The sequence below is a fragment of the Brachyhypopomus gauderio genome, chromosome 7, assembly GCF_052324685.1.
Source record: "Brachyhypopomus gauderio isolate BG-103 chromosome 7, BGAUD_0.2, whole genome shotgun sequence".
Lineage (NCBI taxonomy): Eukaryota > Metazoa > Chordata > Actinopteri > Gymnotiformes > Hypopomidae > Brachyhypopomus > Brachyhypopomus gauderio.
This window is the reverse complement of record NC_135217.1, coordinates 21,486,022-21,510,169: the sequence shown is the minus strand read 5'-3', so window position 1 is coordinate 21,510,169 and position 24,148 is coordinate 21,486,022. Positions and strand designations below refer to the sequence as shown.

Here is a 24,148-nt window from a genome sequence, read left to right as displayed (position 1 = left end):
GTAGAATTCTTCTTCTTCTTTCGGCAATTCCCGTTTAGGGGTCGCCACAGCGGATCAAACTCCTCCAACTCCTTGTAACTGTCCACCGTCTGCCCTCTCATTCACACACATGTACTCTGTTTTACTCCTGCTCACTTTCATTCCCCTTCTCTTCAAAGCATATCTCCATCTTTCCAAGCTCACCTCCACCTGCTCCCTACTCTCACTACAGATCATAATGTCATCAGCAAACATCATAGTCCAAGGGGACTCTTGCCTAACCTCGTCCGTCAGTCTGTCCATGACAATTGCGAACAGGAAGGGACTCAGGGCTGATCCCTGATGTAGTCCTACCCCCACTTTAAACTCGTCTGTCATTCCTACCGCACATCTCACTGCTGTCACGCTGTTCTCATACATATCCTGCACCACCCTCACAAGTCAAAACACAATGTAACTACTTCTGTCCTTCCCTATACTTCTCCATTAACACTCTCAAAGCAAACATAGCATCTGTGGTGCACTTAGCTGGCATGAAACCATACTGCTGCTCACATATCTCTACCTCTCCTCTAAGCCTAGCTTCCACTACTCTTTCCTAGATTTTCAGGCTGTGACTGATCAACTTTATTCCCCTGTAATTACTACAGCACTGAACGTCGCCCTTATTCTTGAAAATCGGCACCATTATGCTTCGTCTCCACTCCTCAGGCATATTCTGACCTTCCAAGATTCTGTTAAATAACCCAGTCAAAAACTCCACTGCTGTCTCTCCAAAACATTTCCATGCCTCCACTGGAATATCATCCAGTCCAACTGCCTTACCACACTTCATTCTCTGAATTGCAGCCCTTACTTCCTCCTTGCTCACCTGGCACTTCCTTATTCACAACCTCTACCTCTTCTAACCTTCTTTCCCTTTCATTCTCTTGATTCAACAGTTCCTCAAAATACTCCTTCCACCTTTCCAAGACACTCTCCTCACCAGACAACACACTACCACCTTTATCCTTTGTCATCATAACCTGCTGCACATCCTGTCCATCACTGTTTCTCTGTTTGGCCAATCTGTACAGATACTTTTCCCCTTCCTTAGTGTCCAACTTCTCATACAGCTTGCTATATGCCTTCTCTTTAGCTTCTGCCACTGCTCTCTTTGCCTTAAGACACATCTCCTTGTACCTCTGTCTACTTTCTTCATGGGGCAGTCATGGTCTGATGGTAGGGAACTGGTCTTGTGACCAGAGGGTCGTGGGTTCGATTCCCAGACCTGAAGACCCAACTGCTCCCCGGGCGCCGGGCTAGGGCTGCCCACCACTCTGGGCATGTGTGGTCCACAGCCCCCTAGTAATCACTAGTGTGTGTGTTCTAACTGCACAGATGGGTTAAACACTTAAATTAAATTATTTTATGTAGAGTATGTTACACACTATTGTCTCTGTGTTTCACTTAAATATAGTTAAATAATTCCTGAAGACATGAACATTTCTAACATGTACAATCATGAATGAATAGAGTGTGAAAATCAGATACAAAACACAGTGGTGTGTGAAATTTGTACTGTCCTTTGCTGGTGTTCCAGGCTAGACAGGTTGTATGAAATAGTTTTTGCTGTTATATTAAAAATCACGTCAACATAACTTCTGAAAAATATTTTATTTATTTGGATGTTCCAGAAGAGTATTGGGAGAATGTCATATGGTCAGATGAAACCAAAGTAGAACTATTTGGTAAAAACACAACTCGTCGTGTTTGGAGGACAGTGAATGCTGAGTTGCATCCAAAGAACACCATACCAACTGTGAAGCATGGGGGTGGCAACATCATGCTTTGGGGCTGTTTCTCTGCAAAGGGACCAGGACGACTGAACATGAAAGAATGGGCCATGTATTGTGAGATTTTGGGTGCAAACCTCCTTCCATCAGCAAGGGCAATGAAGATGAAACGTGGCTGGGTCTTTCAGCATGATAATGATCCCAAGCACACTGCCAGGGCAACAAAGGAGTGGCTTCGTAAGAAACATTTCAAAGTCCTGGAGTGGCCTAGCCAGTCTCCCTATCTCAACCCCATCGAAAACCTTTGGAGGGAGTTAAAAGTCCATGTTGCCCGCCGACAGCCCCAAAACATCACTGCTCTAGAGGAGATCTGCATGGAGGAATGGGCCAACATACCAGCAACAGTGTGTCCCAACCTTGTGAAGACTTACAGAAAACGTTTGACCTCTGTCATTGCCAACAGAGGATATACAACAAAGTATTGAGATGAACTTTTGTTATTGACCAAATGCTTATTTTCCACCATTATTTAGAAATAAATTCTTTAAAAGTCAGACAAAATGATTTTCTCAATTTTTTTTCACATTTTGTCTCTCATAGTTGAGGTCTACCTATGATGTCAATTACTGGCCTCTCTCATCTTTTTAAGTGGGAGAACTTGCACAATTGGTGACTGACTAAATACTTATTTTCCCCACTGTATGTCACAAAAGGCATAATAGGTCAAAAGTGTATCGGTGGACAACTATATACTATATAGCCAAAAGTATTTTTTACAAGCCTCTGAATTAGTTCTGGTGTATCTGGTACTTTCGTTGCTAACAGGTGTATAAAGTGAAGCACTATTTCCAGACAAGTAGAATGGGTTGCTGTGAAGAGCTCATGGACTTTAAAAGTGACACTGTCATAGTATGCCATCTTTGCCACAAATCAGTTCTGCCCTGGTCAGCCGTAAGTTCTATTATTATAAAATAAAAGCCTCTGGCAGCAACAACAGCGCCACCAAACAGTAGTAGGCCACAGGAACCCAGAGCAGGGCACCAAGTGATGAAGTGTGTAGCATAAACTATCATCTTGATTCTGCTGCATTCAAATCTACAATTTTCAAAGTTTAAATCTAAGTTTCAAACTGTCCTTAGACGCAACATCTGTACAATAACTGCAAATCAGGGGCTTCATGACATATATATATATATATATATATATATATATATATAGTTTATATTGTTTAGATCAAATGAAGGGTAATGTTAATCCAGTAAACAAATCCATATCCATATAAAAAAAAGAATACACATCCAATTTTGTGGCAACAGTTTGCAGAAGGTCATTTTCTGTTCCAGAATGACTGTGACCATTTGTATGAATTGAAGTCTGTAAAGTCATGGTTTGTGATTAGATTAGATTAGATTCTACTTTATTGTCATTGCCATAGTACAGGTACTGGATAACGAAATGCAGATAAGTGATAAGTTTAGTGTGGAGGAATTCCAGTGACCTGCACAAATCCCTGAACTCAACCCCACTGAATCTTTGAGATTAATTAGAATAATGGCCCCAAAATATGAATTAGTGTATATGCATATGGTTTTGAAATGGAATGTTCAAGTGATTCACATAGGTCTGATGGGAAGGTGCCCACATCCATACACTTGGCTATATAGTGTACATACAGTATATAATAAATAATCTTTGTAATTTTACCTGGAGCTTCCTGCACTTCCCAAACAGCAACAGTAAAAGCAGTTCCTTGCAAGTCAAATCTTTTTCTTTGCGCACCTGAATACAAATAAAACAGACATGATTCAACGCATCTTGTACCACACTCATTTTGCCATAGTGCTCTTTGTATGACTGAGTTTTGTTTTTGTTTTTTCTTACATTTTTGATAATTGCTTAAGGAGATGTTGGATTTTAGATACGTCAAAGAAGCATTCACGGATCCTGTGAGATTCCAAACAGTAGACTACTATAAAGACTTTGTGTTTTATAGTGTGGTTTCCTGAGAGGTAATTCACAATGTTTTTCTGTATGGTGCGAAATCATATTTAAGATAATAATATAACAGATTAATATGATATATAATAGAATAAAATACTATTGAATAATAATAGTAGTATAAAATAACATTTAATAGCCTAATAGAATAATAATTAAGATCACATTTGTATATCAATCAAACAAATACTCAGGTAAACAAATTGCTCTTATGTCAGTTTAGTTTGTGCTTATCGTTTTTTTAACCACTACCGGAGTATTTATTCATCATGGTCTTAAATAAAACTATTCAGAAAATTCGCAGTTTCTCAAATTCTAAAATCTTATCTCCATATTATTGTGTCCACATTTTGTGATACTTTCTTAATCACTAGCTTCGTGTAGCCTAGTGTATTGTGCTTGTGAAATGCGGCTTTGTTAAAGACATGGATAATGGCGTAACGCCTAATGCGTGTCTTACACAAGCCTATGGTTGCATGAACGTAAACAAGGACTATGCAGACAACATACAAGAGTCATTTGAATCGGAGGGGAGAATATTTGGGAATATTTTGAGTATTTTATTTTATTTTATTGGTAGTCTATGTTGTTTCTCCTAGTCATGTCGCGTGCAGTGAAACATGACCCATACGCGTGACGGACAGTAAGTCAGGCGACGCCATCTGTGCACCACTTTGTGTTCACGTTCTTTCAGTGGTAAGCGCACCTGTTCCCTTATGCATTTGGTTTTATTGAGGTTTTGTTGTTCTACAAGGCTGGATACCATTGTAAGACTCCATATGGAGAACGCGAGCTAGGTTATATGAGTTATGCATGTTAATGGCCTAATGCTGCACTTGACTTCATGTATACATTTCCGTTATTTTTAGTTTTTTAATTGTAATCGTTTATTTTAGCTTGTGGTATGCATATATGTAATCAATCCTGATTTTGTGTCTTTAAGCGCATTTTATGTTGATAAGTGGGCTGAGAGAGAGAGAGGGTCTTCCTAAAGGAATGTGTGACACTTCAAGTCCAGACACGTAAATCGCCACTGATGCTTCTGTCCTTGGAATTCCAAATGCGGAGAATCTTGTCAGAACTGTCAGCTGTTTTTAACTTCATTCAGAAAAGAAGCTGTTTTCGGGAAGAAGCTTATGCAGAATAGAGTATGCTAGTGAATTGGCATTAGCTCCACGTTTTAATGTAATTAAAGATATATAATGTATACAATTTGGGGCTATAAAATAACTGTAGGACATCATATAAAGTATAATGTAGGCTATAAGTATTACACTGATCATTACAAGAAACAGAAGATTTTCTGCTAGATTTAAGTACACCATTGTTGATTGTAATTATGACCAAACGGACCATCTTTAATGCTTTTAATGAGTTTATTGAACGAGTTCTATTGGATATTTTGACATTTTTTGACCAATCCGATTTTTTAGCATAAGGTTTATTTCACAAAGAGCACACCATGCACTGGAAACTGCACAACATGGTGTCTTACTTAAACTGCGATACTACATAACTTACATTTAAAATATAATACAAATAAATAAATAAATAAATTGTACTTTGGCACAGGTCATGCTTTCAGAATGCTTATATATATAATGACTCTAAATACTTGCTTATGATACATATAAGACTCTTTGATGCTCTTATTTAGAATAATATATAAGCCTTTCTGGGATAGACACACACCTGCACCTTTGGAGAGATGCTTTGGTTCACTTGATCTCTGCCACTACCTGTGGATATCATATATTTCTGTGTCTATTTTACAGATTATTTTGTCTTATTTCTGTAGAATTATCTCAATGTAAACTCATAACTGTCCCCTATAATAAATTATGGCTATTTGGAGCCAGAGGCAGTGTCACAGTGTCTCTCAAAGGTTCTTTGAAGGCTCTCTGTGTCTCCAGCTGCTTGAAGGGTGACAGCTGACTTGCTGTATGGGCTATTTGACTGTTGGGACACTGGAATATTTGAATGCAACTGGGGGAGGATGTGGGTAACTGAGGAGGGGGTTGCTCAGTGAAGGACTGCAGACATGCCCTTTCACTGGTGCAACTGGAGGCTTGTGCATCAGTGGTGCCTAATAGGCACTTTTTGAGCTAAAAGGGCCTTTAATAAAATAAAAATATGGTATGGTCCAATATGAACACCCCTACATAGAATGCTGACATGGAAGTGCCCCTTTTGCAGGGATTGCTGGGAAGAAGAAGTACAGTCGAGACTGAGAATTTGGAGAGGGAGGTATAGCTCTCTGAAGAGGTAAGATGGGCTATGTTGCCCATTAGCTAGGCTACCAGGGGATGGATGGGTATGTTGTGAGCTACTATGGTCCAGATATGTCCAAATTGGTGGTTTTTAAAATGTATTATATTGGGTTTTTGCTGGGTGAAAAAGGGCCATTATGCTTAGCATGAACAAGGAAATATGGAGAGACTGCTAGGGGGAGCTATAGCTAAGATATGAAGGTAGCTGTTTGACTGTGATCTGCTAGAGAGGGGATGTAGACCCTTTTGACTACTCACATTCTTAGATAAACACATGAGGAAGGCGCATTGTTGTGTTATGGCTTGATGAAGTAGTTTTTCAGATGTGCTTTCTGGGTTTCAGGGCTGCTGGCCAAGGGAAGTGCTAGGACTAGCAAACAGGATATTTTCTGTAAAGAAAAGAGTGGAAACTGTTATAAAAGTAAAATAAGAGGAAAGAAAGACATCTGAACTAAACATATCTATGTAAATAATATCCTCTACTGTGTTTTTGTGTATTTTTACTAGTCAAATTGAAGTGATTAACTGCTTATGCGTTAAGTGACAGGGAACTTTAAAGATGGCCGCTCCTCTCAGGAGTGAACGTAGTTGCTTACTTCCTGAGTCAAGTCCCTTTCAGCTGTGTTAACTATCACACTGAAGCATGTCACAGCATTTAAACAACTGAAAATATTTTAAAAGCCCACCTAATTAAGTGATGACTATTTTAATTTTTACACATTTGTGAGGATTAATAGCCAGGACAATGCACTGGCCTACACAAATAGTTTTTAGCAAAAAGCTGCCTTCTCTTTTAAGGTTCAGTTGCTCTTAAGGGATCGGTTGTATTCACAGTTAGTCTTGTAACAGCCACTGTCAGTTTAACCGTTTAACAGCTTGCTATGGGGTAAACAAATATTAGTTCACAGTGTCCTATCACCAAGACAGTCTTTGAGTCTTTTGACATTCAATATATATTCAGACATTATGCAAAGCTTATGTGTATCTAACAATAATCCAAACCGGTGGGGTGTGTTTTTTTAGGGGGGGGGGGGGGGTGCGCTGTGTAATACTTCCTTTACCTATCAAAACGGTTAAAAAAGCTTAATAACTACTTGTAATTCCACTTGGGTTTTTAACTTTTTGCTTAGGAGATGTCGGTACTCGATTCTAGAGACATTACTTCCATATTCTATATTCATTTATTATTTATATAAATATAATTTCTGATGTTACCCCTTTAATACAATAAAAGGAAGTGTGCCCTTTAATCATATTCATGTAATTAAAAAGCAAAGAATTGCCTATGCAAATAAAATAAATAAAAATTAAGCAAATTAAGTTTAGTAATATTAGAATCATAAACATGCTTTTTGCAACCTAGTATTTCACTACCCTTTTTAAAATGGGTACTAGATTAATGTTACACATGTAGTGTGATGTAGATATGATGTAATGAAAGGGTTAACTAAAGAATTAAACAGCACTTGTGAAAAGAAAAAGTGATAAAATTATCAACATATATGAAAAACTGTGGTTTCCAGTGTTATTGTTCACACTTCAGCTGTATGAGTGTATCATTGCATCTGTACATTACTGTGTACAACTTTGCTGTTCAGTGCCTAAAAGTGTCAGGGATGTAAAGAGTTAAATTTGCACACACGACACGACTGTCTTAGAGCCAAGCTGTCTTAGTATCCAACCTGTGAGAGATTTTGGTCATAAATGTAAAAATGTAAATCACTGCCCCCTCTGGTCCGTACAGGGAACAGGTTTGGCAATTTTGATAGTGTCATACCTGTGTGTCATTGGACTGTGGTGTTCTTAGCTATGTTTGGAGCCGCCCTCCTTGTAGCTTTTGTGTAGAAATCAAACACAAATATGCATTATATGTTAAAGGCAGCCCTGCAGTAAGTATGTGAGTGGGTTTGAAGAGACAGTGTCCTGAATGTAAACCACTGAACTACTCACATTCTTAGATAAGAACAGAAGGAAGCCGCATTGCTGTGTCAAGGCTTGAGGAAATATTTTTTCCGATGTTCTTCCTTGGCACCAGGGCTGCTCTCCAAGGGGTGTGCGAGGATATTTTCAGTAACTATGTTTGAAGCTGACCTCACTGTAGCATTTCTGTAAAAATAAATAAATCAAGAAACAAGCAGAGATGCATTATGTGTAGTAGCTTTATGATGGTTATAAAGTGATGCTGTCAGGCACCCTTAGTTTGGCATCTGTCAGCCACTTCTCTCTGCCTGATTTGAATGCCACGTGAAGGGATTAATGCAGGATAGTGAACCCACTAATGTTGGTAGTGCATGGTTCTGTCCTAACCATGGATGGTGTTGCCTTTGGGAGACCATAATGTGCTACAGGGGTTTACTCTGTGTCACTGAGCTTCAGCGACATGTACGATCTTTACGATCACAGCCATTTCCAATATATCACACACAAATATCTCATGCCATTGTTATAAAACATGACCTTCAGATGGGCTATCAGCGTATAAATTCAGAATAGAGTTAGCAATTCCTTGTTTAAGCTTCACTGTAATGACTGAGTAATCTGATACAAGGTTAAAGTTTAATGAGACATAAACAAATGTTACTTGAGGCTTTTAAGCACATCACAATGGCCATTTTAACTGAGCAGGCTTCATTAAAACCATAGTTCACAAAGCTGCTGTTACTTTCAGATGTTTTCTAACCTGTGTTTACCAAAGTGAAGTGTCAGATATATGTGCAGCTGTGTGAAATATATTTTTTAAATTATTTTAGGTGAATGTTAATTATTGACTGTAATTCCTTGTAATCCCATTTCCGCAGGAGCCCAGTTACATGAGAAGCACTCGGCACGGCTTGGAGGCAAAGCTCCTGCTAGCACGCTCCAGAAAGGACTGTCATGTAAGCCTCCGATTTCCTCTAACTCCGTCTGAGTCCATGCACCTGGTGGCGGTGACCTTTTCCTACTTAATGATAAACATAAACTGAAATCATGTGCTTATGAGGCAGTATATATAATGATCCCATGCTAGGAGCCAAACGATTGTTGGTTCAAAGCTTGGGGTAACAACAACAACAACAGCTTTTCACCTGATGGTGAAATAAATGTGAATGAATGTGAGAGCTCCTTAAAAGAGGCCCAGGGTCTATTGGCTTTGTTTGCTGCAGTAGAGATCTAAGCTGTGATTGAATTCCATGTAACGATTAGAAACAACACGTGATGGCTAGATAGGTAAAAAAATAATAATAATAAAACATTCATCCCAGTCATAAATTGCAGAATGATGTTCAATAAGATTTTATAAACTATTTACTTTTGTACCATGGAGGTATAATGGAGGTATTGTATTTAATCTACAATCTGCCATTTCATCTTTTGAGGAAGGCCCTTAAAAACAAGTTTCCATGTAGTCCTTCATGGTTTCACTTATAATGGCAACCTTAAAAAACACCAAGGGGTGTTCAGTGGCACAACTACGGTCTAAATTTTAAGACGATTAATGATTATTATCTAAACTTGACCATCACCTGTATATTTGTATAAAGCAAAAGTGCCCTGTCTGCTGTAGACCACCACCACCAAAAAAAAAAAACATGAGTGTAACAGGCGACCATTGCCTTGTCTCTCACAACTGTTTATAGCTGCTGACTAGTGGCACGACCTGGAGCAGCTGCATGACAGCCGCCTAACCGCTTTCATCGCCGGTTGCTGCCCCTCCGTTTATTTCTTCAAAAGTGGATGTTCACTCCACTTGAATATTTCACATATCAGTAAATCTCTAACTTTATAGTTTCACTGCAACAATTGTATTCACTTCTACTGAAAACACCGCAGTTCCTGTTATGCGGACTCTTGTTTTTAAACAATACTCATACTTAATATTTTAAACGCGCGCCCGATTTGCAACCAATTGCGGTAAAGAGGATTACGGCCATTTTGAGTGCAGTGTGAAGGATTGCGGCAGCGCTGCATTCCCACCCTCTCGTCCCCGGCCCAATGGGCCTCGCTCGGCCGTGACTCATGTCCCCACCCATCCCCTAAAACGGCTCACACACCAGGGCTGTTTCTCCAGCCGGAGACTGAGATGGTGGCTGACTGCGTAAATACAGCAGCAGCACCATTAGGAAGCAAAGAACCACAGCTGTAAACGCAGGTAAGATTTATTTGTTTTTTTTTTACTTCAGCCACATTTCTTTTCTATTCAGTGTTTACGCACCGTGTGAAGTCATCAAAAAAACAACCACAGTGTTGACGCCCAAAGTGCGTTTAGTTTTTCCCCTTAGCTATCCTAGCTAGCTAGCATGCGATTGTCAAGTGTTACACTATATCCCGCTGCGATATTTGTATCTGCTGAGTTCTTTGTGTATGTGTAAATGTAATTTAAGAGATTTTGTTTGGCTGTTGATATTTCCTTTTTAATGTAATGGTCGGTGTATGACTGACAGGAAATCATTGCGTAGAAGGAGCAACCATTAGTTAATTTGTTTTTGTGGGGAAAGAACTAGAGATCGAACTGGCATTTTCTCATGACTCCTGATGCATCTTTGTATATATATTGATTCAATATTGTTTTTATGTCATTTTTTATTGAGCAACGGTAAGCACGGGGCCAACGGGTGTACAAAATGAATCCCTTCAATTTATTTCAAATTATTTATCCCCTCACTTGTAAAAATGGTACTGGCTTGCTTCCTAAATCACAAGGCTTCACTTAAATCCGGGTTTGAAGAGTGGTGTTTTTGCCATTGACTTAGATTTAAGGTAAAGAGTCTATGATCTCCTTTACTTTGACCATTTAAAACCAATACAAGGTCTAATCTGGGAAAGCTAGACCATATTGAAGGTATGCTCTGTAGAAAATAGAATTTCAGTGGTTCAAAGATGCATGCCAAATTCTTCTTCTGAACTGGTTCAGAACTGGACAGCAACCTACATGCAAGCAAGGGAACAGTTTCCTTGTACCAAAGGACATTTGAAACATACTGAAGCATTTGGAAAAGTCTACGACATAAAAAATGTAATCTACATGCTTCTCTCTCTTTTTCAGAATAGCAGAGGACTGAAGACTAGCAGAACGGCTTCACTCGTCTGCATCCATGGCCGACAAGGAGCAAATCAAGCAGACCGCAGCCAAGGTGCTGGGCTGTGTGGAAAAGATCTCCTCATTTGCTTCATCTATAGACCCCATGTTTGGCATCGTCACCTCCCTGATCGGGGTGGTGCGGAAGGGTCTGGTGGAGGATGAAGGGCACGAGCTGGACAAGGAGTTCCGACAGCTCCATGACAAGCTGGAGAGCATCTCAGAGAAGAACAGGCAGACCCTGCAGCAGATCCGCATCGACGAGGTCTACGAGACGTTCGGCAAGTACGAGGAGTTCATCAAGCACCAGTACGGTGCCTTTAACACCATGGTGAGGCGCGTCAAGGCGGACCCAGACAAGAGCCAACGTTACGTCCGCGACTTTGAGACGACCTATGAGAGGGACAAGAGTGACATGAGCTTGAACGTGTTCTACTATGGTGTCATGGGAACGTCTACGTTGTTCGGGAGGCCACTTTTATTGGTGTACCTGGAGCACTACAACAGGAACAGGAAGTTGATGGAAGCACGGTGCTCCTACGTGGCTCATCTGTTCCACATAGGTCTCATAACGCTGATGGCCTACACCGTTGTCACCGAAGATGATGAAGATGAGGTCCGGGAGAAATGGGCCCAAAGGGTCGCAGACATTCAGGCCAAGATGCAAGAAGTGTTAGACCAGTGTAACGAAGAGGACTGATACCCTGAAACACTGATACCAAATATGCTGAAAGGCTAATAAAAACATAGTTATCTCATTTTCTGAATGTTTATTACGGAGAAAGCAATCAAAAAAGCCAAAATTACTTATATGGGTAATCAGGAACATTTTTTCGCCACTTTTCCTGTGGTTGTGGTTTCTCTATGCAGTTTGCACCTTTTTTCTATAGCACTTAATCTATAAATCTTATTTTATGTATGCAAAAGATTAAGTATGCTGTTATAAATATTTTATTGTGGTTGAATGTATCTGGAATCTTTGCATCAGTGCATCTGCATATCTGTGGTTTATGTTATATAGCTGTTGCTAATTTTGCTATCTTATTTCAGCTGTGGAACATGCTGTTTGACTTGCAAAAAAATAAATTACTTTTTCCAAGTCATATTTATCTTCAGCTTTATTGGCTTTTGTTTGCAAGTGAGAGGCACAATTTCTTTCACTGATCTTGCTTTGAAATGCTTGAAACCAATCCTGTTATATTTGATATACCATGATTAATTATGATTAATATGGTCATTTGTAAACAAATTCAAAGTAAGGATAGAGTTGTTTTTTAGGCACATCTCTCTTGTAGCTACTGTGTTGCATATCATAGGTGGATATGCAAACCAGCCTGATTTGCATTCAATAGACTACAAACCAATGAAGGCATTAGAAAGGTTTACACATTAGCATGTCTGTCTTTCCATGCCCACTTAAACTCGAGAACTTTCTGAGGTCTCAAACTACCAAGAAAAAAATGTAGTATGGAGTATTTGATTAGTATAAATCTGTAGTGTAAGTAACTCAGAGTGATGGATGCAATATGAGGTGGCTTTATAAATTAACTGGAAAATATATACACAGGGAAGTAGTAATAAACAGTAATTGTAATAGTAAATGCAAAGGGAAAATTAGATTAATCTAAGATACTTCACAGCTTTTTGTAATCATTTGCATATTTTAAGCTAATAATATTTTCATTTTCAATTGAAAGCATGTTATTGATTGCAAGTATCTGTCTTCCCCTCTAAAGCTGTAACTGCTTTGAAGAGCATTTCTGTTCACTATGGCTGATAGTGAAGAGATCTTGGAGGACCGGGACAAGTTAAAGAGAGGATTAGTCAAGGTCCTGGAGTGTGTGGCCACCATCTCGTCGGCGGCCGCCGTGGTGAACCCCATCTTCGGTGTGGCAGGCTCGCTGCTCCGTGTCGTCCTGCACCAGGTGGATGACGAAGACATCCAGACGCTGAAGCGCGAGTTCGGCAGCGTTAACCGCCGGCTAGACGAGATCTCGCGGAGGAACCGCGACGCCCTGCTGCAGATCAAGAAGGAGACGCTGGACGGCCAATACAGCCGCGTCGAGGAGAACCTCCGCAACCAGTTCCGCAAGTTCATGGAGGTCGTGGAGGCGAGGCCCGAGCACCGGGAGCGCAAGAAAGCCGACTTTGAGGAGAGCTACGCCAACGACCTGGGTGACCAGAACTTGCACTCGCTCTACGAAGGTGTGATGGGCAAACCCAAGCTCTTCAGCAGGCCGATCCTGGAGGTGTACATGATCCACTCGGGGCGTGACCGCCGGGTGATGGAGCACCTGTGCACTCGCCTCACCTACCTGTTCTGCATCGGCCTCATCGCCCTGATGGGGTACGCCGCCACCATCGGCGATGACGAGGAAGGCCTGAGCGAGGACTGGGCGGAGAAGATGGAGAACGTGCAGGAGAAGATGCAGGAGGTTCTGAGGAGCTGCAAGTAATTCCACACTGAGCCCTTTCTTCCCCGAACTCCTTAATTTGCCCTATAGCAAAGGTATTCAACTCCAGCTCTTGAATCTTAATCCAGTCCTGTACTTTAAAATCCCTGGTAGTGTATTGATATAATGTCACATTGGAGTTCAAATCACAACTTTCATTATGCTGGTTTTCTACCCTCCCATTACCTAGAAGCCAGGTGAGAAACCTGAAAAGCAGCCATTAACCTGCATTAAATGTTCAATTGGCACAACATCCAGTAATGATGCAATCTAGGACTAGGATTTGATCGGAGGTCCATAGTTCAATACCTTTGCCTTATAGGCATTCTCACTGTTGCCTTATAGGCATTCTCACTGTTGCCCTCTGTGGTCACTTTTTTCTTTCTTTTCTCTTATTGCTGTTTCTCTCTCTCTCTCTCTCTTTCTGGTTTCTTTTACTCTTAGTAGTCTTGTTTCCTCGATCTGAATAGCCTGTAGTGTGAAATGTGACTGACACTTGGTCATCTCACAAAAAACATTACCATGCTTGGCTCTTCCAAATACTGTAACTTCATTAATGTGCACGAGAACAAAGCAAAGGACATACTTGTCTCCGTCCGTGACTAGTGTGTGTTTTCAGGTGTGTTTCACTACATCACTCTTCAGTCTGCCTAGTTGTCTGGGATTGGTCTTTTGAAATCGAGTCATTCAGAAGTTGTTTGTCAGGATTTCACTGCAGGCAGTTGTGCTGCAAACCTGCAGGCTTTGTGCCAAAGCCAAATCCTTCAACACACCAAGACACAGATTGACATGTGTTTGGTGCCTTCGAACACTAACTAAAGACCTAGATACTTTACTGTAGGTTAAAACACTACTTTATGAGTCAAATGTATTGTTTATTCTTTTGGTGGAATTGTCTTCCCAGAAAACATGAAAAAGTATTTGTGAATAATCTACAATAATTTGTGACATATGAGCCCAACCTAACACTACAGGTTTATGACTACAGGAAACATGGAATTGTTCACTTTACTTTAAAAATGCTGGAAAAGGCACTATCAAAATGCTACTAAACCACTGCAAACACTACATAAACCCCATATATAGATACCTATTGGCCAAATTATTCTATGAACCTTTTGTAAATATGCGTTACTGTGCTAAAAAAACCAAAAAGGTCACCGCTACAGAGAACCATGTTATTTATGTGGGTTCTTTTGCATGCAGGAGTTGTATACCAAGTGCTGTGGTATAAAGCTCTATTAAATCTCACCAACATATACTCTCAAAAACTATGAGGAACGAGCATTGGTCTTTTGCACTAAATGATACTAGAAGTTTATCTTGTAAAGTTCTTCATAGGAAGAACATGAAGACATCTGTAGGAACATTCATGACAAAGCTTAAAATGTTTTTGTTTTGGTGTTGTAATGTTATTCAGAAATAGAGTACTATGCTGAATATATTTCTTTTTTATAATCCATTTCCTCAGTATTTAGTTTAATATCTACTCTGATTTTCGTATAGTATCTTTTACCAGTGATTGTGAATGTTTTCTTCCCTCAGATTTACTCTATGCCTGTTCACGCTCCGCACCCGAGTATAACTCCTCAGCTATGTAGCCGATATCCTGTTTCAGCATCAGTTTAGAAATCATTACTTCCAGTGTACCCTGCTATAGAGGGGTGTTTAACGCAGCCATTTGGTGCTTTCCTTTAGCCTGATGAGTCCTTAACTTTACTTTCCCTCTTTTGTGGCTGAATAAAAAGAATCAACTTTTTTACGGTAGAATATATCTATTATGGTTACTGATTTATAAGCACTCAAATTCAGATAATATGCACTTTGAAAATAAGATAGACAGCAGTTAGAACAGTCTAGAACAGAGTGCAACTTAATGCAGATAGCAGTATGCACTGGGGACTACATTAAACATTCATATATTCTCAATGTTGTACAAAATAACATGCTGCATTATCAATAAATGATATATATGAAAACTTGAAAATATATTGTCTTTGTATTTGTAACTTGCATTTTTTTGTGTGAAGACCAAAATAATTATTGATGTGTTTTTTGAAAATACATGAAAAAATTATAAAAAATCTAGATTTTTATCCATTAATCTATATCATTGATATATTGTGAGACTTTATGGAATAAGCGATGTACTGTGAGTCTGGGGTTAGAAATTGACGTGCTAAAAATGGCCGCACTGCTGTCGGTCTGTATCAGAGACTATTTATATACCGTCACTGGTCAGTATAGACAGGGTGAAGCATGATGTTCTACATTGTACCACTAGATGGCCCAATTCTCTAACCATGACCGACATCCTAAATCTTAATTATTTAAGTCGAAAATTAGGCCACAATAGACGGTCCTTGCTGATTTAGAGTGCTATTAAAAAGTAGCAGTTTAACGTTTAGTTAAGTCTCAGAGGCAGGTCTATGGCACATCGATAAAATGTAAAATATATAATAATTTGGAGAATTAGACATGTAGTAGGCCTACTGAATGTTAAACATCACTTCTCACTTTCACTATTTTATTTTATGTATGTTATAGGAGGCAATAATCAGCAAACCACTATTCTCAAGCTATTTTACACAGCCTAGGAGAATTGTGTTATATATACACAGACACGGATAACATGGTTATAAATTTCTTTGCCACTAGATGTCGGTTGAGGCTGCTGGACCTCTTCCAGATTTATGACTAAAATGACTAATGAAAATACAGACCTAATACACGAAACTACCGTGGCCATAATCGTAATGTTATTCGCTTGTCGCAGTGTCTCAGTAAGGCTATTAAAATGTCAAATGCCCGATCTACATCACCTGTCAACAAAACAACTCTTTTAAAATTCATGAGTAACACTGTTCAATTTCTCACTGAGAGCATCTCGACGTCTTCTCTGTCTCGTATGGTAGCACACACATCCAGCGTATATACACAGGCTTTAAAAATGACACGCTGCTGCACAAAATGTAAAACTTTAAATTACTCAAGAGGGCAAGTTTGTTTGTCTGTCGCATCCATTTACAAAAGGGTCTAAAACATTCCCTGGGATTACACCCCTCTGCTAGTTTTTCCGCCGTCTTTTTGTGGTATTTTTGTCGTGAAAGTCAGTACACTCGTTCGGCGAGAGACGCTAAGTTAACGTTGTTGCTTTTATTTGTTTTGTATGTAAAATTAAAAGTGTCGTGCGAAACGTTAGACGCTTAAATCACGACGATGCGGGTTAAGAGTACAGACTCATCGAAGACTGACGAAACTTCGTGGCATTTTAGTTCGTAATCCGCCCACATTTGGCTAAAGCTTTCCTGTCTGGCTGCTTAAGTAAACCGCAATCATCCAGGTGTTCAGTTTTCTGAGTGACACCTAAAGTACCCTTATAACGTCCATTTTAGAAAGACCTGTCGTGCTCTCCTGCACTCCTCTTCACCTGTTCAAACCTCGGGACCGCCCGTGTATGCTTCAGGTGTTTCTGGCGACTTTGTGTTGGACTGGGTCTCTCCATATTTGCACCTTACAGGTGAAATAAACTCATTCGTTTAATAAAATAATCAGATGATATAATAACATATATCTCTACTCCTTAATAAAATATTTTATCATTGCAGATGGCATTTTTATTTGCATGATCCCCCATCATGGTCACTCATAACCAGCCCATGTGCTGGTGATGAGAACGGGTTGACGCTTGTTTGTAGGTTTGTGTTTGTAGATTGTTTCTGACTGCAAATGACCGAGGCATTTTTTCAAGGCAGTAAAACTAGGTTGGCCGAAGTATTCGGCTGAAACACGGTGAGGTAAATACACAGTGTCTCGCAGCAGTTAATGCAAGCCATTTCAATGAGCATCGATTGAGAAATCAAAGCAAAAAGGACAAACGTCTGTGCCACCCCAAATATTCTCGCGCCTAAGACCCCCTGCAACATTGTAACATTCCTCTTAAATCAAGTAAAACAGGTTTGAGGCCCTCCCCAGAGCAAATGTGCAAATTCTTTTCTCTGACAGAACCTAGTTATACTTCAAATAAGCAAGCGAAAAAAATATTACTTTACCCAGTAAAGAACTGGTAAATCTTTGATTTCCAAGACAGTAGACACTGGGGTGCGTGGTCTTCTCTCTGGTGCAGCGTTTTCAGACATGTTGTCTGGTCCCTCAGTCACGCTTCACTGAAACAGATTGAGTGTTGTAAGTTCTGTCCGAAATGCAATAGGGTAAAATATAACAACCATTCTGAAAGCTATTATCAGGGCCATCATTTTTTTCAAATCGACTGCCATTCTTGACATGAGCAGGCACCATTTATTGCGAGGCTAACATAAATAATCTATGTATTATGGAAGTACATGCACAACATTATAAATCCATAAATTATGTGTGAATGTGTATCTTTGACAATGGTCATCCATATTCATTAGCATTCGGTACATAGAAATATTAAAATGCCTTTAAAATAGATTTAGATATATTTCTTTAGATTGATATATGTGGTATAATCAAGAAAAAATGACTGACGCAGGTAAAATATTGAGCCGTGACCTCGATGTGCACACAGCATTTGAACAGGGAGATTTTACAACCACTCAATTTCTTGGGATCAATACTCATCAGGAGCCGGAATAGCACAGAAGACAAAAGGTAAGACTTCAATATATGCATCTCCAACCATCTTACCTCACATCTTAAAACCATATCATTCCATATCCTCAACCATATCAGCTTGTGAAAAATTTGACATGTACAGCAATTGTTTGTGACAAACTTACCTTTTGTGGGGGAGAATTACAGCTTATTCAGATTCCGGTGAGTAAGAATGATGTGCTCTAGGTTGGAGGTTAAACGTTGCGCACCGGGCGCACTGTTGGCCACCAGACGAACACGGAATAGTTTCAAATAGAGGAGTTAAAGAAACGTCAAAGTCTTCGTGTGGCATTTCGTTTTCGTCATCTATCGCACAAAATTAGAGTTTATCCGTCTGTTACCACGAGAAATCCACAAATGTTGATCAGTGCGCGCAACTCTCTCTCTCTCTTTCTCTCTCTCTCTCTCTCTCTCTCTCTCTCTCTCTCCTCTCAGTCCTCATTCCTCAGTCGATATAACATCATCATTGCGCTGAATACAGAAACTTAAGGAAAAATTGGTGGATTTGAAACGCTCTTCATACCGGGCGGGAGGAATCTGCGATTATTTACTGGTAAAGAATATCGTCTGTATCTTGGGGTGCCTACATTCAGATTATCTTTGTCAAAAGTACAGGCTGTATTTTAGTTTAATTTCAAGGTGTGTCTTATGTGGGCCCCTGGAATTCTACCAGTAAGGATAACCGACATATCCAACAATTCTAAGTACCATTTAACTCGATTGAAATTCTCCATATTTGTTATCCTCTGTTGTCTGGTAATGTATCAGGTAGGCACAGTCTGTGTAAAGGAACGGGCTAAAGATGGGCACAACATACAGCATATTTTCAAGCGATCACTGAAGGTGACTTTGCCGATTTTATTGTTGTTGCAGTGAATGAATTCAATTCTTAAAACCTTTGTTTATTATTTTATCTCAAGAACATTTCCTGGCTCAGAAATACTTACTGCCTTCGGGAAGGAGGAGTATCCGAAAAGTGCGCAATAATTTATGGGAGATCACGAGATTCAGGGGTGCTTTAGAGGTCTAGTTTATATTTACACTTAAACGTCCTCTGCGTTTTAGCACAGACATATTTTCATGTTCAGATGCCTATCTATCTTTTAATCATGCCTAATCAATATCATTGTGGGGAAGCAATCTTTAAAACAAAATTGCTTTAAAATGCTTTCTAATTCATTCATATTATGTGGTCTTTGCACTTTCCATATGGCACCTACTGTTTGTAAGGTATCTTCATCTCTGACTGGGTTTGCTTGGTTGTTGCGTTCACAGCAATGCCCAGTGCACTGGAGAAGGTGGTGGCGCAGAAGAAGGAGGCCATCGAGGCTGTGATGGAGTTGTTTGAGAAGGGCGCGGAGGTGCTGGCCAGCACAGTGGGGGAGATTTTCCCCCTGTGTGAGGTCGCTGCTCCTGTCCTGAGGCTGGCCCTGGACAATGCACAGAGCAAGGAGGTGTTCTATGTTAAGGAGCAGTTTGTCACTGTGAGGAACAAGCTGGAATTGCTCTCATCTCAGCTGGAGGACATTGACTGTGAGATCAGGAAGGGACGCCTGGACTCCCAGTACTTCTCCGTGGAGGAAAACCTGCGTAACCAGTTCCGCAAATATCTGGACATCTTGGAGGCAAAGCCTCAGTTCAGGGAAGTGAAAACGCGACTGTTCCTGGAGCATTTTAGTAAAACGGGAGGTGAGAAGAACCTTAACATCCTGTACGACGCTCTGATGGGGAACAGCACTTTCGGAGGGTCTGTGCTGGAGGTAGTCGAGAAATATGTGGCGAGAAACAGGAGGGTGTTGGAGGACTTCTGCGTACGGATGAAAGAACTTTTCTGCCTGGGTCTTATCGCCTTGCTTGGCCACTGCTCCCTCACTCAGGGTGAGGATGAGGAGCAGGCGAAGATCTCAGAGTGGAGTGAGAAAATGCAAGAGGTGGAGTCCAAGATGAAGGCTGCAGTGGAGGAGTGCATACGGTTATTTGCTGACCAGGCTCACCTGGATGTGCAAAGACTGCTCCGGGAGAAGGAGGACGGGAACCTTCAAGACAAAGTGGAGGAGGTGCTGGACTTCCTGGCTAGGAAATATGACTGGCTCAGGTGGTCAGTCCGCATCATTAGCCAATCAGGAAGCAGCTACCGGAACTGGCGAGCAGGCGACAATTTCCAGCACGTGGCAGGAAAGAACTGGTTTGACGATGCTAATGTGGTGGTGTCCTACTGCAGTAACCCACAACCTGTTCCCAAGGAGATTGTCCAGCAGCTGATGGATGGTCCCGCCAAGAAAGGAGATGCCAAAACCGTGGTGGAGACTCTGGAGAAGCAGCTTCCTGGGTTCGTGGTGCACGCCATCAGCCGCCATAAAGAGAACTGTGCAGCGTGGAACTTCCCAGAGGACTGCCATCACTGGGAGAGACATAAGAACGTCGCCCTCTGCATTCATTCTGATCAGTGTTAAAACAGAAACGTGAAACTTCTTTTTGTTTTTAACATTGTTTAAAAATGTTTACAACAGGTGCTTTTCTTATGGCACTCTGTAAACTAATGCTGCTTTAATCAGTTGTGAATTTCTTGCTAACTTTAGCTGAACTGAGTCACCAAAGGAGTCCATGCACTCTCACTGCTTGTATCCAAAGATGATTCTCCTTGTTAAGACGTTTTCTCATTGCTTAATATTACATTCATAATCACTTTACAGTATATAGCCTATGCTAAATATATTACACACAGAAGGAAATGCATTGATGAATGTTAACACAATATAGGTGAACTGTGTTGAAATGTTTATTTATTTATTTTTTCAGAGTGGTTATTTTAGTGTTACCTTTCAGAATGTAAAGGCAATTAAAAAGACAAGTGTTCGTAAATAGCATACAGCATTAAGGCTATTGAAGTGTCGGTTTGGCAAAGAAGAATTGTCAGCCTTCTATTACAGACTGCTATTATCTAACATGTTTTCACTGAGTTGTGAACATAATGCACCTCTGAACATAATGGTACATACTTTTCTTCCCTGTGTATGCCAGATTTGTTATTAGCAGTAATACTTGAATGTGAATGTGATGATAAAGTAATCTATAAACCACTGTCTTTCTAACCTACTAACCACTTGTCTCAAACATCACAAAAAGATTCCAATGAAACATAATTTAATTAAACAGTGCATGTATTTGGTCATATCACATAAAATTTGCCGTACCATTTCATATTAGTATGTAATTGTCTTAGGATCTGTTTCACTGAATCTGCTTTGTACAGCATACTGAATTTTGTAGACTAATCACACAGCAGTGCCAGTTTTGCTGAAAGGCAGAAACACCATAGCAGGAAATATAACTGAACTGTACAAAGACAATTCCCTTGGTGCTAGGGGTGCCAGCACTACCCCCATTTTGTCTGTTCAGGCTGCCCTACATAGACCTGAAAGAAGGCATGAAAGCTGACTAGTCAGTGGTCAGCAGCTCAACAGTCTGGCCCAGATCACATGATCCTCATTTTTACTGTACACCCTGATGACTGCAGGAATAAAACAACCCCTTATGGGGCTCTGGTCTACATCCACGCCCACTCATCAAAATATGGAGTAATAACATCCAGCCTGAATCAGAGTAACTTTGTGACCCCCAATCTGTTACCATGGCTGCACGTTAAAACTAGCTATCACAATTATATAGGCCTACGGCACACCTAATGCTATTTCTACTTCCTTCCTGTCAAAATAACATAATTAACAAACCGTTGTTGACACCGATCACTGTTAAAATCTATGCAGCGCACACGTCCGCCGCTCAAAACCACATTTAATTTAATTACGCCGCTTTGCACACAAGTCAGCTTTTCTCACCACGCAGGCCAGGTTTAATAGATGGAGCGCAGCCCCACGCTGTCATGGTTCAGAACATCCAGGACCTGAAACGCTGAACTCAGCTGAACAGAACTGCTCATTAAGCAGCCTGAGACGGGGAGGTAGGGAATATCCATCACTTCCTCGCTGGTAAAAGAGAGAGGTAGAATAGTGCACCATGGTCTTAAGGCAGTATGGTGCTCCATTTTCAAATCAATACGCATCATCAAAAGGAGCTCTTGGTTTTAAAACATGTACAACATGTTCTGATCTATTTGTTCATTAAAATATTCTGACATGGTGCAGCCCTATTTTAAAGACGAGAACGTCTCTTGTTTTAACAAAATTTGCATTTGTGTCTGTAAGGGAATTTGTGATTTACTGTCTGTGACCCTCAGACAGAACACTCTGACATTCAGTTCACTCCCTTATCTGTGTGTCTGCTCCTCAGTTAGAACCTCTCTCTCTCTCTCTCTCTCTCTCTCTCTGTACTTTTCCACTACCCCTAGATCCAGTCTACTGTACCTCCTCTCCTGATAAGGAGAACAGCAATCATACATATGTTTTATTATTCTTACCCAATTGTGTTAAGACACATTTTCTTAATTCTATATTTAACTACATGTATTATTATTAAACTGTTTTCCCAGGCCTAGCTATGGAACTCTGAGGGCTGTACAAATTTATTATCAAAATTATGAACCATGATTTTGGTCTGACTCCAAAATAAATAATCTTAACAGTTTTCTGTCTCTATTGGATTGAATTCAGTAGATTCAGGGTACACATGGTTATGCCAAGTAAGTTACTTAGGTGTCAACTTTACTGTTTATGATATCCTAAAATATAAAATCTGTGGTTATTCTTGCAGTTGTTTTACGATTTCATTTGCTAAATATTGACATGCTTCCTTGAATATGACAGTTCTTATACTGACATGCTGAAGATCATTGATATTTGAATAAGAAAAAGTGTGGGCATAACAATATGCTCAATAAAAGCTTTTTAATTCACATATCAACACAGCGGTTTAAGGTTTCACTCTGCTCTCTGGAGAGAGTAAGATCTTGCTGACCAAACATCTTCTAATATCGAATCTTGAGGTCTCTGCCCAGGCTATACAATATACAGACCTATGGTTTAAGTCGAGAAAACCTTTCAAACTCTTCCTTCTGCAGTTTCATAGGCTGAATGGAACCCAAGTGCTTAGCCAATGGAAACATTTTGTATTCATTAGTGGCTGAGAGGCTTTTGTTCAGGTTGGTGCTATTGATTTTCAAAGCTCTTATATGTGGTAAAGGGTTTGTTGTGGCTTACCTTTAAGCCTTGCTGTTGCTAAAGTTTACCAGAACATTCCCCACCCACTACTTCATCAAGCACTACTTGGTTGCATGCCCTGTTTCTTCTCTTATGCATGACATGTATCATTTCTGTCTGTGCCTGTTCTGGTGCCAGATGGCGCTGGTGACACATATATTGACAAGATGTAAAAAAGGCTTCTGTGTGTGTATGTGTGTGCATGTGCATGTGCTATGTCTCGACTGGTTTCACTACTTCCTGTAAGTGTGTATGGATACTAGACTTCGAATTTCTTCATGTTTAAGAGAACAGAGACATTTTTATTTTGAGAGAGGGTCTCTCTTTTTCCAGGTTTGTCCAGGAAGAGATATCAGCCAATATCAATATTTCATAAACAAATGAGTGATTTTACAGAGGCCAACATTAGATGCACTGCCGGAGGAGCTCGATCAATCCCAGCATGCCTCAGTCTAGCTACATCTGCCAATCGCAGCCTGGTTTAATGACATTACCCGTCCGTCAGAGTGGACCATCGACCCACTCACTGCTCCCTAAGTGGCCTGATCTGATAAAAAGCATTAAAACATTTGTTCTGTGACACACAGCAGCACACCCTGAATGTCTATGTAGATTTTCAGAGGTCCGGGAGGTTTATTTGCCAGAGGTTCTGTCTTATGACTTAAAACTGTACTCCTAAAATAAGACCTCGGGCTACTAAGTTTGGAAGCAGAACAGTATGCTGGTTCCAAAATCATACACTAAGGGCTCCGGTTGTGTCTTTGTGGCCTCTGTGAATCAGCACTGCCAGCTCACTGTTTTCTTTCAGTCCACTCCCTCAACA

At 40.3% G+C, this 24,148-nt stretch overlaps 2 protein-coding genes and 1 long non-coding RNA gene across 12 annotated transcripts; 2 read left to right on the top strand and 1 right to left on the bottom strand.

Moving 5' to 3' along the window:
- Nucleotides 1-65: 65 nt before the first annotated feature.
- Nucleotides 66-18,540, bottom strand: LOC143519286 (uncharacterized). 2 transcript variants are annotated; one of them, XR_013132393.1, is made up of 6 exons: nt 18,295-18,540; nt 17,584-17,697; nt 7,973-8,128; nt 7,800-7,856; nt 6,281-6,411; nt 66-3,533 (listed from the first exon to the last, which is right to left on the bottom strand). It is a non-coding gene; the product is annotated as an uncharacterized LOC143519286 (long non-coding RNA). The 2 variants fall into 2 exon arrangements; XR_013132392.1 differs by lacking the exon at nt 7,800-7,856 and having other exon boundaries at nt 18,295-18,529.
- Nucleotides 4,175-15,060, top strand: rpz (rapunzel). 7 transcript variants are annotated; one of them, XM_077012570.1, is made up of 4 exons: nt 4,176-4,448; nt 5,949-6,017; nt 8,821-8,898; nt 12,815-15,060. In XM_077012570.1, the coding sequence occupies exon 4, from the start codon at nt 12,848-12,850 to the stop codon at nt 13,532-13,534; it is 687 nt and encodes a 228-aa protein (XP_076868685.1). In that variant the 5' UTR covers nt 4,176-4,448; nt 5,949-6,017; nt 8,821-8,898; nt 12,815-12,847; the 3' UTR covers nt 13,535-15,060. The 7 variants fall into 7 exon arrangements, with proteins under 7 accessions (XP_076868686.1, XP_076868685.1, XP_076868690.1 ...); XM_077012575.1 differs by lacking the exon at nt 12,815-15,060 and adding an exon at nt 11,051-12,181 and having other exon boundaries at nt 4,185-4,448; XM_077012573.1 differs by lacking the exon at nt 12,815-15,060 and adding an exon at nt 11,046-12,181 and having other exon boundaries at nt 4,186-4,448.
- On the top strand, nt 18,112-22,670 carry rpz6 (rapunzel 6). Of its 3 annotated transcripts, XM_077012568.1 has the most exons (3): nt 18,558-18,722; nt 18,938-19,012; nt 19,445-22,670. In XM_077012568.1, exon 3 carries the CDS (start codon nt 19,447-19,449, stop codon nt 20,620-20,622), a length of 1,176 nt encoding a protein of 391 aa, XP_076868683.1. In that variant the 5' UTR covers nt 18,558-18,722; nt 18,938-19,012; nt 19,445-19,446; the 3' UTR covers nt 20,623-22,670. The 3 variants fall into 3 exon arrangements, with proteins under 3 accessions (XP_076868684.1, XP_076868683.1, XP_076868682.1); XM_077012569.1 differs by lacking the exons at nt 18,558-18,722; nt 18,938-19,012 and adding an exon at nt 18,112-18,166; XM_077012567.1 differs by lacking the exon at nt 18,938-19,012.
- The last annotated feature ends 1,478 nt before the right edge of the window (nt 22,671-24,148 follow it).

What these genes read in the sequence shown, in the direction of transcription:
- rpz (XM_077012571.1), top strand. Translation starts at nt 12,848, where the DNA reads ATGGCTGATAGTGAAGAGATCTTGGAGGACCGGGACAAGTTAAAGAGA.
- rpz6 (XM_077012569.1), top strand. Translation starts at nt 19,447, where the DNA reads ATGCCCAGTGCACTGGAGAAGGTGGTGGCGCAGAAGAAGGAGGCCATC.